At 43.3% G+C, this 12,508-nt stretch overlaps 1 protein-coding gene across 1 annotated transcript in view; it reads right to left on the bottom strand.

The window, feature by feature from the left end:
• NAGK (N-acetylglucosamine kinase) overlaps window positions 1-12,508 on the bottom strand; it is a 198,854-nt gene that overhangs the window by 58,941 nt on the left and 127,405 nt on the right. Inside the window, exon 7 of the mRNA XM_085642711.1 lies at window positions 5,597-5,684. Within this exon, the coding sequence (XP_085498837.1) occupies window positions 5,597-5,684 (88 nt within the window). The remainder of the gene's footprint in view (window positions 1-5,596; window positions 5,685-12,508) is intronic.

Below are 12,508 nucleotides of genomic sequence, written 5' to 3'. Positions count from 1 at the left end.
TTTCGCGCTATACAAAACCTTAAAAAAAATTTTTTTAAATTAAAATAAGACAACTGGCTTCCCTTTGCCTCTATTTTTAAAGATTTTCCTCTCAAAGTCCTCTTGTGGTTGTCAGAAATAAGAAATTTGCTTCTGGTCTCCAATTTATGTGCTTTCCACACAATTTTCTTACATTGCCCCCAAACCATTCTTGCCTTAAGATTTGCAAATAGCGACTCATATCCTGACTGTGGCCTCCTCTAGCTGGGTCCTGCTTCCTTTTACGACAGTCCTCCATTGGATTACTCTATTAATTTATTAGATCTATTTAAGCACCGACCTTCTGACAGCCCCCAGCGGCTTCCCCAACCCCTCTTCTCCAGTCCCTACGAAATATGCTTGATCCTTCCTTCCTGCATGGAGACCAATGAGGGAAAATGGTACAAGACTGTTATCATACCCTTATGTTAATTAGATCGTACATCCCAGATGGAGTTCCACACCTGACGGTTCTCCACGCTTTTGTCTTTATTTATCAATTAACAATACAATACAAAACAAAGCCTTAAAAAAAAAAAATGGAAAAAAAGCACAAACCTAGCCACATTGGTTGAAATTAATTCTAAATATTTTCAAATCAGCACCCAATTAAAACGCTCTACAACAAATTTTCTCTATGATGATATAACCCAGTATTATAATGCACACGACCAAATACTTTCAAAATTCTTTCATTTCCCAGGGCTGGTTTTACATGGGAGTTTCTCATTACACTGGATACACTTCTGCGGTCTGCCCATAGCTCTGACCAAAGGAAGAATGATTCTGTCATGTTGGACTTTGGCAGAGCAGGGCATTGTGGGAATGTTTGGCCACACCCCAAGGAAGTGATGTCAAAATGGGTAGGGTTTTCCTAGGGAACTCTCTCTTTATTGGGTAGGGAGATCTGACTTCCCCACCCATAAGCTAGTGCCAGGAATAAAAGTGGCACCCCTGGCTACCTTCCTCAGAACACTGCTGGTTCTGTGAAAAAATAAGATGGACTGCATCTGCTGACCCAAAATGCTGGTACTCAGAATAAGGACTGAGCCTGCTGTTTTACCGGTGGAGAGAAATCACAAGGGCTTGATCTGTTCCCACTTGAATCCAAGACAGAAGAATGGTTTCCAAGGGATAGCTGCCTGGACTCTTGCAAAACATCTGAAACACAAAAGGCGCAAAAAGCCTGTCCAAAAAGAAGATACCAACTGACCAGTTCCAACTGGTTTCGCTCTGGACCTTCCTGGTGGCTTCTCGGAGTTTGAGTCCTAAATCACTAAGTTGTGGCCAAAGGGTCCAGGACCATCGCCTAATGTTAGAGCGTCCTTTCTCCTCCTCAAGATTGCAAACGTGGATACTAAGAAACTTTTTCTGCACTTTTTCATAAAAGAACCAGAGGTTACCATGTGACCGATGCCGAACTGCAGCATTGCCGGTCGGATTCAACTTGCTGGTTTGCTCCACTCAAAGCATCTCGACTTCCAGAAAAGTTTCTAAGTCCCAACGTGGAGGATTTCATGAGCAGCACCCTACCGCCATCAAACCCCATGTCAACGTCAGCCGGCAGCCCATCCCAACAAAGAGAAAACTCCTCCAGAAGATAAAAATTTCACCAGAAAGAACCTGATCCCTGTATCCACCCCGCACCCCATCGATGTCAGCCTAACCATGTCACTTTGAACCAGATTAGTGCAACCAGATAACCGCAATTAGAGCTTTGTGCTTATTTTGTGCTAGAAAACTCACACTCCCAAAAATCATATCTGAGGTTCCTCTGATCAGATTCTTGTTGTTTTGGTATCTATTTGCTCAGTAAAATGTTTAGTATTTTTATATATTGGAGAGAGACTTTTATTGTGTTGAGTTTTTTTGACTTATCAACAGTCTTTGCACTTGTTTCCTTTGAGTTAAACCAGACTGCTCTGTGCCACGTCTACCCAGGATTTAGCTAGGGTTTAAATTAAAGTAACCAAACTGGGCCTGATACAGAATAGTGACATATTTGCCTGCTGAGTTCTCACAACTACCCCAAGTTATAATCCATGTTCTTGGAGTTACAAGCCACTGTCCAAGAAAGCCCGCTTTTTACTTGCTACACTGTGGCAGAATCCACATGTTCTCCAACTGCCCACTTGCTAGTAGTACCAATTAATAGGAAGCTCTGTCTAGGAGGCCGTGCCTTTTCATCACAGGTCAACAAACGTTCGAATTCCCTACCCCTGGGTCTACATTCAGCGACTAATTATCTCAACTTGAAGAAAACCTGAAAAATGTGGGCATTTAAGCTTTAAATTCCAAAATCAGGTTGCAGCTTTGCTAGGGTCAGGGCATCTTTCCAGGCAATTATGTGCCGTACAAATGTAATAAATAATCTTCCTCATTATTTCTCATCTTGAAGTACTGGGTCAGCTACAACAAAAAAAGACTACTTAGCAGCCAAACCAACTCTTGGTCTTAGCAACATCCACTTCTTTTACAACTGGCTGATGAATATTTTGCCTTTTTATACCTTTAAAATCCTGGAATTCCTCTCTGCAAACCTTTCGGTTAACAAACCTAACATCTTTCTTGTACTATTCACAAAATTAGAATTAGCTGAGGAGTTCAGACAAAAAGAAAAGTTCTTATCTCTGCCACAGAATATGAACAATATCTGGCTAACAGCATCAGAGGTCAATGGGAATTCCCAGACAAGGGCTCCAGTAGGGCAATGGCACAACAAGCCTGCACATCTTGTTCGAAGTACTCTCAAAACCTCAGTCTTAAAAGTGTTTTCACACAGCTTAGGAACATTAAGGTAGAAACCTCTGAGAAGTAAAGAGCTCGTAATTGGCAGTAAGTGCAGAAAGGCCAATCTGAAATTAAAGGATGGCTGAATTGCACGCTAGATTCAGAAATGTTTGCAGATCATCTCAACATTATCTTGTACATGGAAATCAGGACCTGAGCCAGAACTAACATTTTAAATTTGGAAATTATCAGAAACTGTTACAGGCAATATAATCTGAACACGAAAAACATACTTTTATTTGCTAAAGAGAGAATCTTTAAAGTTCTTTAGCTTTCCCCAACACTCTGTCACCCCTGAGATTACACAACCCTGTACAGGAAGATTTGGTACATACCGTCAGATAATGCAGATTAACACCCACAGGAACTTGTGCGCAGTTCCTCCAGGACTAAAAGCATAAATGCATCCCTCCAGGAAGTAAACCCAATTTTGTTTCACTCCGCCTTTAGTCCACAGGAAATAACTTTTGTTTGGGATGAAATATGAACACTGAGTCAGAGTATGCTGGTGTTCCATGCAGTCTGAGCCAATGATGATAGGTTCCTCAAAGAAGTTGCAAGAATGGAGAGAGAATACATCCCAAGAAAGGCCACTATTATGGCCTGCTCTAATTTGCATCTGGACGTTTTCACTTACACATCCAGCCCAATCAACTGTTCGGTAACTTGCTTTTGATCGGCTTTACTTAAATTTTATTTTTAAAAATTATATTTTACAATATTTGGGGAACAAATATCAAATGAAGATTAACTAAGCCTTCTGTATTGTACCAGAAATAGCACCAGCTGGACATAGGAAGATGGCTATCAGAGAGAACAGAACAAAAGAAAGAGGCTCCAGAGGGACCAATCTATCCGAATCTTACATCAACAATAACACCAATTGTTATTAGATGTGTTTCAACAATTTTTCATATAACAAATAAATCTCAAAGCCATTTAAAGCTTGTAGACTATCCTTGCATATCATACATAACTCCATCAAGGAACACTCATTACACGATTTCCCATTCTGAACAGTCTACAGATAGTCCACTCAAGCTGAGACCGTCAAATTAACTTGCGTGTAGGGCATCTTGATGAGTTTGAAAAAATGGTCCACATGAGAAATGTCCTTTTACGATCTTCGCAGCAGGTTTCTCAAAATATATATGGTGGACACATTTCGGCCAAATTGTTTGTGTCCTCCTTATGACAATACAAGAGTGTGTAAAACCACTTAAGAGAACAAGGTTTAAAGGAATCAAAATCAAGCAATCTTCTGAACTATCATTCAGGTGGAAAAGTAAAAATACCGAACCTCGAAAACACACACTTAATGTGTGTGTTACGTTCATGAAAATGAAACTGATGCAGCGCGCTGGGAGGGGTCCAGGCACTTCAAGGAATGGTACAGTTCATAATGAAAAGGGGCACCCTGGTGGCCTAAAAGTTGTTATAGCATACACTCATACATTGGTGAATACAAAATGTGCTACCCGTGAGATGGTTGTACTCCACAGGCAACGAAACGCTAATGTAGGAACTCTCAAAAAGGTCATTATCACAAAATCACAATAGGAGCTCCCTGAGCGCAGGTCGTAGGAGTCTGTAAGCTTGAAATGCCCAAAAACAGTGTACACACAAAGTCATTGAAAAACCAAGAAACGCTGGCGACGGACACCATTAATGTGTTCTATCCTAATCACCACTTGCCAAGCCGGCTGGTCCTCGGAGTAGCAAATTGGTGAATTAAAAGCTCCTGTGTAATAAAAATGTGTCTATGTGACTGGGTCATATGGGCTCTCGCCCTTTCTTTTTGTATATGAGAGGGCAGAGTAAATCATCTCAACCAGAGGTAGGAAAGGAATGCCATCAGTGGGGAGCACCCCTCCACAAATGTGGAGCTGGCACAGTCCAAACACAAGTATCCTCATTCACTAGAAACCAGCAGCGGCAACAAGGCTAAACATAATCAAATCCCACAAATCAGTGAAAAGCAAACAGACTGACGAAGCAGCTGATATAGCAGAAGGGTATATACAATTACAAGGGATAAGCATTTTTAGGGTATGTGCAATTGTGCTTACGCACTGTTCAGGTTTCCGAGTTGATGAATCGGTCTGCACCCTGTTCTCTTTGCAAAAGTCTGGATGTGCAACGTTTCTGTGCTCATAATTATTAATAGGGTAAACAAAAAGTCCAAGAGGTGGTTGAAATACCCAAACCCAGACTTGAATAATCATGATTTGTGGACTGACTACAGACTACATTTACCACTGTGAACAATCTTCAAGTGCAGCAGATTTCTACAACTGTAAAACTAGGGTTTGTGGTAAATGGCCATAATGGTGAAATGTAGCCAAAATTCACAGATCTTCCTAATAATCTTTTGCACTATAGTGGCACTTGTGAGTTTTGTTTTAAATAAGGATAGAATAAATGTATTTTCTGGTGTAGGAGAAGAGTAAGGGAGACACAAAGTATTTTCTATGTAAGAAAAGAAAAGCATGTATTGGCACATTTCCAGCATACTTACTTATGTTGTCTAGCTGCCTGTGGACAAGCAAGGTAATAAAAGTATTTTGAAAACCTACGATTTACATAGGACTTTAGGACTGTCCTAAAAGTCCTGGAACTTTGCCTGAGAAAACCTACAATGTGACGATTTCAGACTTGTATATGATTTATCTGTAAGAAAAGCCCAACGTTCACATCAACAAAAGCATGGCCAAGTATTAGTATTTCAGGAAGCTTATTTTTTAATACATTATTCATGTAAGATAGAATACAATTAACCATACAATACCTTCTGCTAGTTTCTGGCAAAACCCCGCAAACTTGGATTTCTCAAAGGTTCTGTACAGGTGAGTTAGGATGCCAAGACGGTCAGAAACCTGAGCAAACACAAAAAAAAGGCAACAGAATTAACATACATATTACAAGGGATTTGTGCTTCCCTGTAAAAAATAATCTCTCCGAGCCAACACCAGATTGGGGGGTGGGAAGAGTACAGTCCAAGAGCCCCTTTGTGAAGTCTTGATCATTCTTCGATTTTTGGTCAGTGCTAAATGTCTTGCTAAACGTCACAAGCCAATATTAGGTGTTCCCTCTAACTAAGTCTTTGGCTCCGGCAGGTGGCGTATTTTAGCAGAAGCAAAAAAACAAAAAAAAAGATTGAGGAGCTCCTGGTTGATGTGATGAAAAATAAATAAGGCCCATGTTTCAGCACATGTAAGTTCTACTAAAAAAATTACCTTTTAGAATTGAAAATCCACTTTTGTGATTCACTCAACATGACCTATTTTGATAAAAGATTGACTCTCAAACATTTGTTATTTGGAGGTAAATCTCCAGTGGGTGCTGCCGAAGCTTTGGAACACCACAAACATATTTCTTTGAGAGGAGTCACAAAATGCTTTGCAGCCAAATCCCACCATGAAAATGCCCCATGATTTAATTATATCAAGAATATTAAATCCTTTTCCAGAGTATAAACCGTGGGCGAAGTTTCAAGAAAACAATCTGAAATGAACTCCAATCAGAAGAGACAACTGCAGGAGTAAAGGTAGTATTTTCCAGAAATAAAGAATTGTTTTCCAACTATTAAACCACAAACACATCCCTGCTTTGATTAGCCACTGTAGAAGTACAATTGCAACTGATTATGTGGAGAGGGCTAATCTTAAAGATGACAAATGAGTGCAGAGAAAATGACAAATGTGCTGTATTCCTATTCTTTTTACAGGTATAGGACAGTCGTTCGTTAGTATGCGACGCTGTGAGTTGAGAGTGGATCACAGGCTGGTGTGTAAAGCCGTAATTATGTACGGTGCAATTGGTGAATTTGATGACGTTATTTTGTACCCGTTGTTTCCTAATAAAACCAATACTTACCAAGTTGTGTTTAAAGCAACAAAATTATTGCAATATTCAGAACTATGGCGTGCACTCAAAAAATTGTTTTTACTTTTTGTTCAAATCTGGTGTCGTAGTCCCCCTCATAAACTGCTAATAGAGGATGTGTGATGTACAATGTGGAAGACAACACTGGGGCTTGTGAGACACTTTGAGGAACTACATATATAAGGGTTTGCGGTCTTTTCCATTTTCTTGCATAATGCATAGTTAGGTGGAAATCCAAGTGGCATATTTTGGATTGACGCCACTGTGCGACTACATTTCTTTGCAGCAGCAATTGTTTTTTATGTAAACATGTTTCATTGATGTTACATAATGGACAGAAAAATATATTTAGATACACATAATGTGTTCACTTAAACATTATGAATCATAATTTAGAGGATTCTGCCAACACTGAAGAATTAACAGAATTAGTGAAGAGTGTACAGTTATTACTGGTAAAAAAAAAAAAAGAATAATATGGACGTGACTCACCCCACCCCCCTCTCATGGCCCTCCACATTTTCTTGTGATCGTGTCGACATCCCCCTACCTGTTAAATCAGTTTTTCACTCCAGGAAAATCTGTCCATTTTCCTCTAAAATTTTACTACCTGATGGGCATGGTCTGATCGCTAGTATGTATGTGGCAATATTTCTTTTGGGGAACCCCAGTCGTATTTGATACCCCACACCACAGGTGTTTCCCAATTCCTCCTTGATCCCTAGAATCTCCATCTCAGGAGACAGCCACCTCAGCACTCTAGTAGGAATGTGTGCAACACTCTGCTGCAGACCGTATGAAAGAAATCCCCTAGCAGTTTTCTCATCAAAGACATTTGTGGGACTGAACCTTGTCCACCCACCAGATGCGCTCTGGATGTATTTAAATAGGATCAAGCATAGTTTGGTCGATATAGCCAGGGGAGCCATCTTCGCCTCTGTCCATTTATACTCTTTCATAAGACCCGTCTTGTTCCCAATGGGATTGCAGCTCCGGAAAGAAATCAAGAGCGTTTGCTAATAATGAGCAGTAAATATGGGAGATTCCTCCAGCATTCATTTGACTAATAATCTCCCTGGTCCCACAGAGTGTGCATCAGATGCAAGAATTAATAGACCTGTGATTTATGAAGGTCGAATTTCCTGACTCATCTATATGTGAAGTATTTAATATGACCTTCTTCCCACATGTCACCCAAAGTCCAGAAACATATGTGGTCAACGATCAGAAGTCAACTAGCCTGCTGAGTGAGCTAGCCAGGTTTCCTGCTGCAGTTTATAAGACCAATCTATCCAGTGCAATGCTTTGCACCAGCAGTCTATAAATTCTTTAGTGATTGGGAGGAGAGCAAGATGGGTAACAGGGACCAATAAATAAATCGAAGCAGTTAAAAACCATTTAATAAGGAATATGCTACTTACCAGTATGCATCTGTTCTTGGCATGTAGAGCTGCAGAGTTGTACACTTAGCATAGGTCGCCATCTGGTGTTGGGCCCGGATGTTTGCAGTTTGTTTTTCTTCTTGGACAGTCTTTGGAAGTCACGAGTTTGGTGACTCCTCCTTCGGTCCGTACTGCGCATGGGCTTCGGCTCCATCCTCAGATTGTTTTTCGCCAACAGGGAAATGATGGAGCGTAGTAATAACAGTGAGAAACCCATGTGTTGTATCTAAATAAGATGTACTGGAACGGATACAGGTAGCCGGGGAGGCGGGTGGGCGTGTACAACTCTGCAGCTCTACATGCCAAGAACAGATGCATACTGGTAAGTAGCATATTCCGTTCGAGGCATATGAGCTGCAGATTGTACACTTAGCATAGATTATATAGCAGTACCCAACCTTAGCGGCGACCACCGGTATCCGTTGCAGCGGTTTGAAAAAGTGTCTTTAGTACAGCCTGGCCCACCCTAGCTTGCTGCTTGGAATGCACATCTACACAGTAGTGTTTTGTGAAGGTGTGCGGTGTAGACCATGTGGCTGCCTTGCAGATGTCATCTAAGGGTATATTCCCTAGAAAAGCCATAGAAGCCCCTAACTTTCTTGTAGAGTGGGCTTTAGGGGGAACAGACAATGTTCTCTTTGCCTTTTGATAGCAAATTTGTATGCATTTTACAATCCACCTAGCTATCCCTGATTTTGAAATGGGGTTGCCTTTATGTGGTGGAGAGAAGGAAACGAACAATTGTTTAGTCTTCCTGAAGGGTTGCGTTCTTTGTATGTAGTATAGTAACGCCCTTTTTACATCAAGTGTGTGTAAGGCCCTTTCTGCAACAGATTGGGGTTGCGAAAAGAAGACAGGTAATTCCACTGATTGATTGAGGTGGAAGGGGGAAATGACTTTGGGCAGAAACTTCGGATTTGTGCGAAGTATGACCTTGCTGTGATGCATTTGTATGTAGGGTTCCTGTATGGTGAACGCTTGTATTTCACCAACCCTTCTAAGGGAAGTGATAGCTACAAGGAAAGCTGTTTTCCAGGTGAGAAACTGTAGCTCACATTTGTGCATTGGTTCGAAGGCCGGACCCATTAGTCGTGTAAGAACTAAATTTAGATTCCATACAGGGGAAGGTGGTGCCCTGGGAGGAATTACTCGTTTAAGGCCTTCCATGAAGGCTTTAATAGCGGGCACTCTGAAGAGTGATAAATGCTGCCTGTTTTGTAGATAAGCAGCGATCGCTGCTAGGTGTAGGCGTATGGATGAATATGCCAGGTTACACCTGTGAAGATGGAGCAGATAGCATATGATGTGCTGTATGGATGCATCTAGGGGGTTGATTGTATTGTTACGGCAGTAAATTACAAATCTTTTCCACTTTGCGGCATAGCATGCTCTAGTGGTAGGACGTCTGGCTTCCATGATGATGTTCATGCAATCAGGGGGAAGATTAAGGTATCCGAATTCTAAGATTTCAGGAGCCAGATCGCCAGGTTGAGCTGAGCTGGGTCCGGGTGCCTGATTTCTCCATGGTTCTGGGTTAGGAGGCATGGGGAAAGGTGCAGTTTTTGATGTGGTACCACTGATAGTTGTAGTAGCGTGGTGTACCACGGCTGCCTGGCCCATGTTGGAGCTACCAGAATGAGTGTGAGGGAGTGCTGTTGTAGCTTCCTGACCACTAATGGAATTAGTGGGAGAGGTGGAAAGGCGTATGCAAATCTGCCTGACCAGTTCATCCATATCGCATTGCCCTTGGACAATGGGTGTGGGTATCTGGCGGCGAAGCTTGGGCATTTTTTGTTTTCGTGGGTGGCGAAGAGGTCTATTTGAGGATGCCCCCACTGTTTGAAGAATGGGTGAAGAACTTGTGGATGCAGTTCCCATTCGTGTAGTTGTTGCGTTTGTCTGCTGAGCAGATCTGCTATGGTGTTTTGTACTCCTGGAACGTGCTGTGCCAGGAGAAAGATGTTTTGGGGAATTGCCCATCTCCATATGCTCTGGGCTAAGCGGGAGAGCTGGGGAGAGTGTGTCCCCCCCTGTTTTTGTATAGAATACATCGCAGTCATGTTGTCTGTGCGAATGAGGACTGCTTTGCCCGAAATTTGTTTTTGGAAAGATTTTAGGGCTAGAAAGATCGCCAAGAGCTCCAGATGGTTGATGTGGAGCGATTTTTGCTGTGGCGTCCATAGACCTTGCATTGTGAGGTGTAGGAGGTGCGCTCCCCAGCCGGAGAGCGATGCGTCCGCTGTTAGAATCACCTGAGGAACCGGGTCCAGGAACGGCCGTCCTTTGGAAAGGTTTGTGGTGTTCCACCACTGCAGAGAGTGATGTGTGCGGCCGTCCACCAACACCAGATCCGTCAGCTGACCCTGGGCCTGGTTCCACTGTTGTGCTAGGCACTCTTGAAGTGGACGCATGTGGAGTCTTGCATGGGGCACTATAAATATGCAAGACGCCATCATTCCTATGAGCTTCATGAACACTCTTGCTGGAAGAGAGTGTTGGGGAAGGAATGTTTTGCGTAAGGCTTGAATGCTTGTGATTCTGGCTGAGTTTGGATAGGCAATACCTTTGGAGGTGTCTATAGTGGCCCCGAGATATTGCTTTGTGTGAGATGGTATGAGGTGGGACTTTTGGTAGTTCACCGTGAAGCCTAGCTGGTGGAGCAGTTGGATGGTGCTGTTTGTATGTTGCACACATTGGTGGTAGGACGTGGCTTTTATCAGCCAGTCGTCTAAGTAAGGGAAGACGTGAATGTGTTGACGTCTGAGGTGTGCTGCTACTACTGCTAGGCATTTGGTAAACACTCGTGGTGCAGTGGTGACCCCGAAGGGGAGAACCGTGAATTGGTAATGTTGCCCGTCCACCACGAACCTGAGGTATTTCCTGTGAGAGGGGTGTATTGGAATGTGAAAGTATGCGTCTTTCAGATCCAAGGTTGTGAGAAAGTCTCCCTGGCAGAGGAGTGGGAGGACTTGTTGTAGAGTGACCATGTGAAAATGGTCTGAGTGTATGTAGGCATTTAGAGGCCGGAGGTCCAGAATGGGTCTGAGGGTCTCGTCTCTCTTTGGTATTAAGAAATATAGAGAGTAGACCCCTAGATTTCGTTGGTTGACGGGGGCCTGCTCTATAGCATGTTTTTGCAGGAGTGAAAGTACCTCTTGTTTGAGCAGTGTGGAATGTTCTTGAGACATTGGACGGTGCTTTGGTGGGATATTGGGTGGGGTAGATGTTAGCTCTAGACAGTACCCTGACCGAATGATTTGGGTCACCCATTTGTCCGATGTTATGGACTCCCATACGTGGATAAAGTTTTGTAGTCTGCCCCCGACCGGAGTGGAATGGTCTGGGGGGAGCGGAGGGGAGTCATTGTGCGGGGGGGTGGCAGAACGGGTGTTGTTGGTTTTGCCCCTGCCCTTATTGTTGTTACCCCTGTAACCACCTCTCTGATTGCCCTTTGAAAAGGTATTTTGAGGAGGGGACTTGTAGGAGGTAGAGGCGTTATCGGTGGAGGATCCTCTGCCTGTGCCACGAAAGGACGAGCGTCGAAAGGAACGTTTGGAGGCTTGTGTTTGGAGTGCCCCCATAGACTTTGCTGTGTCTGTGTCTTTCTTCATCTTTTCGAGCGCTTCGTCTACCTTTGGCCCAAAGAGTGTTTCCTGGTCAAAGGGGTGATTGAGTATGGATGCCTGGACTTCAGGCTTGAACCCTGAGATCCTGAGCCAGGCGTGGCGGCGAAGCAGGACACTGGTATTTATGGCCCTAGAAGCAGTGTCGGCTGCATCGAGGGCACACTTAATGGAGGTGTTTGTAATTAGTTTACCCTCCTGTATGAGGTCATGAGCCTTGTGCTTGTATTTTTCTGGAAGGTGCTGCATAAGAGCCTCTAGTTCGTCATAGTGTGCTCTATCATATCGCGCAAGCAGTGCTTGTGTGTTTGCAATGCGCCACATGTTTGCAGCTTGGGAGGCGGTGCGTTTACCAGACGCGTCCAGAAGTTTAGATTCCTTGTCTGGCGGTGGGGCATCTCCTGAGGATTGGGAGTTAGCCCGCTTTCTAGCTGTGGAGACAACTAGGGAATCTAGGGGAGCAGGGCCCTTGATGTAAGCAGGGTCTGTGGGTGCCGCCTTGTACTTCTTCTCTATTCTAGGGTTCAGTACTCTGGCTCTGACAGGGTCTTTGAACACCTCTGTAGCGTGCTTGGTGACACCCTTAAGCATGGGTAAAATGGAAGTAGATTTGTCTTGTATATCAAATGTATCCAGTAGGAAGTCTTCTTCTACTGGTTCACTGTGCATGTCCACCCCATGGTAGTGTGCTGCTCTCTGCACTAAATGATGAAACCCTAAGGAGTCCTCTGGAGGAGACGGCCTTGATGG

The sequence above is a fragment of the Triturus cristatus genome, chromosome 2_2 (assembly GCF_964204655.1).
Source record: "Triturus cristatus chromosome 2_2, aTriCri1.1, whole genome shotgun sequence".
Classification (NCBI taxonomy): Eukaryota; Metazoa; Chordata; class Amphibia; order Caudata; family Salamandridae; genus Triturus; species Triturus cristatus.
Note: the sequence above shows the minus strand (reverse complement) of the source record. Positions and strands in the feature narration are given on the sequence as shown.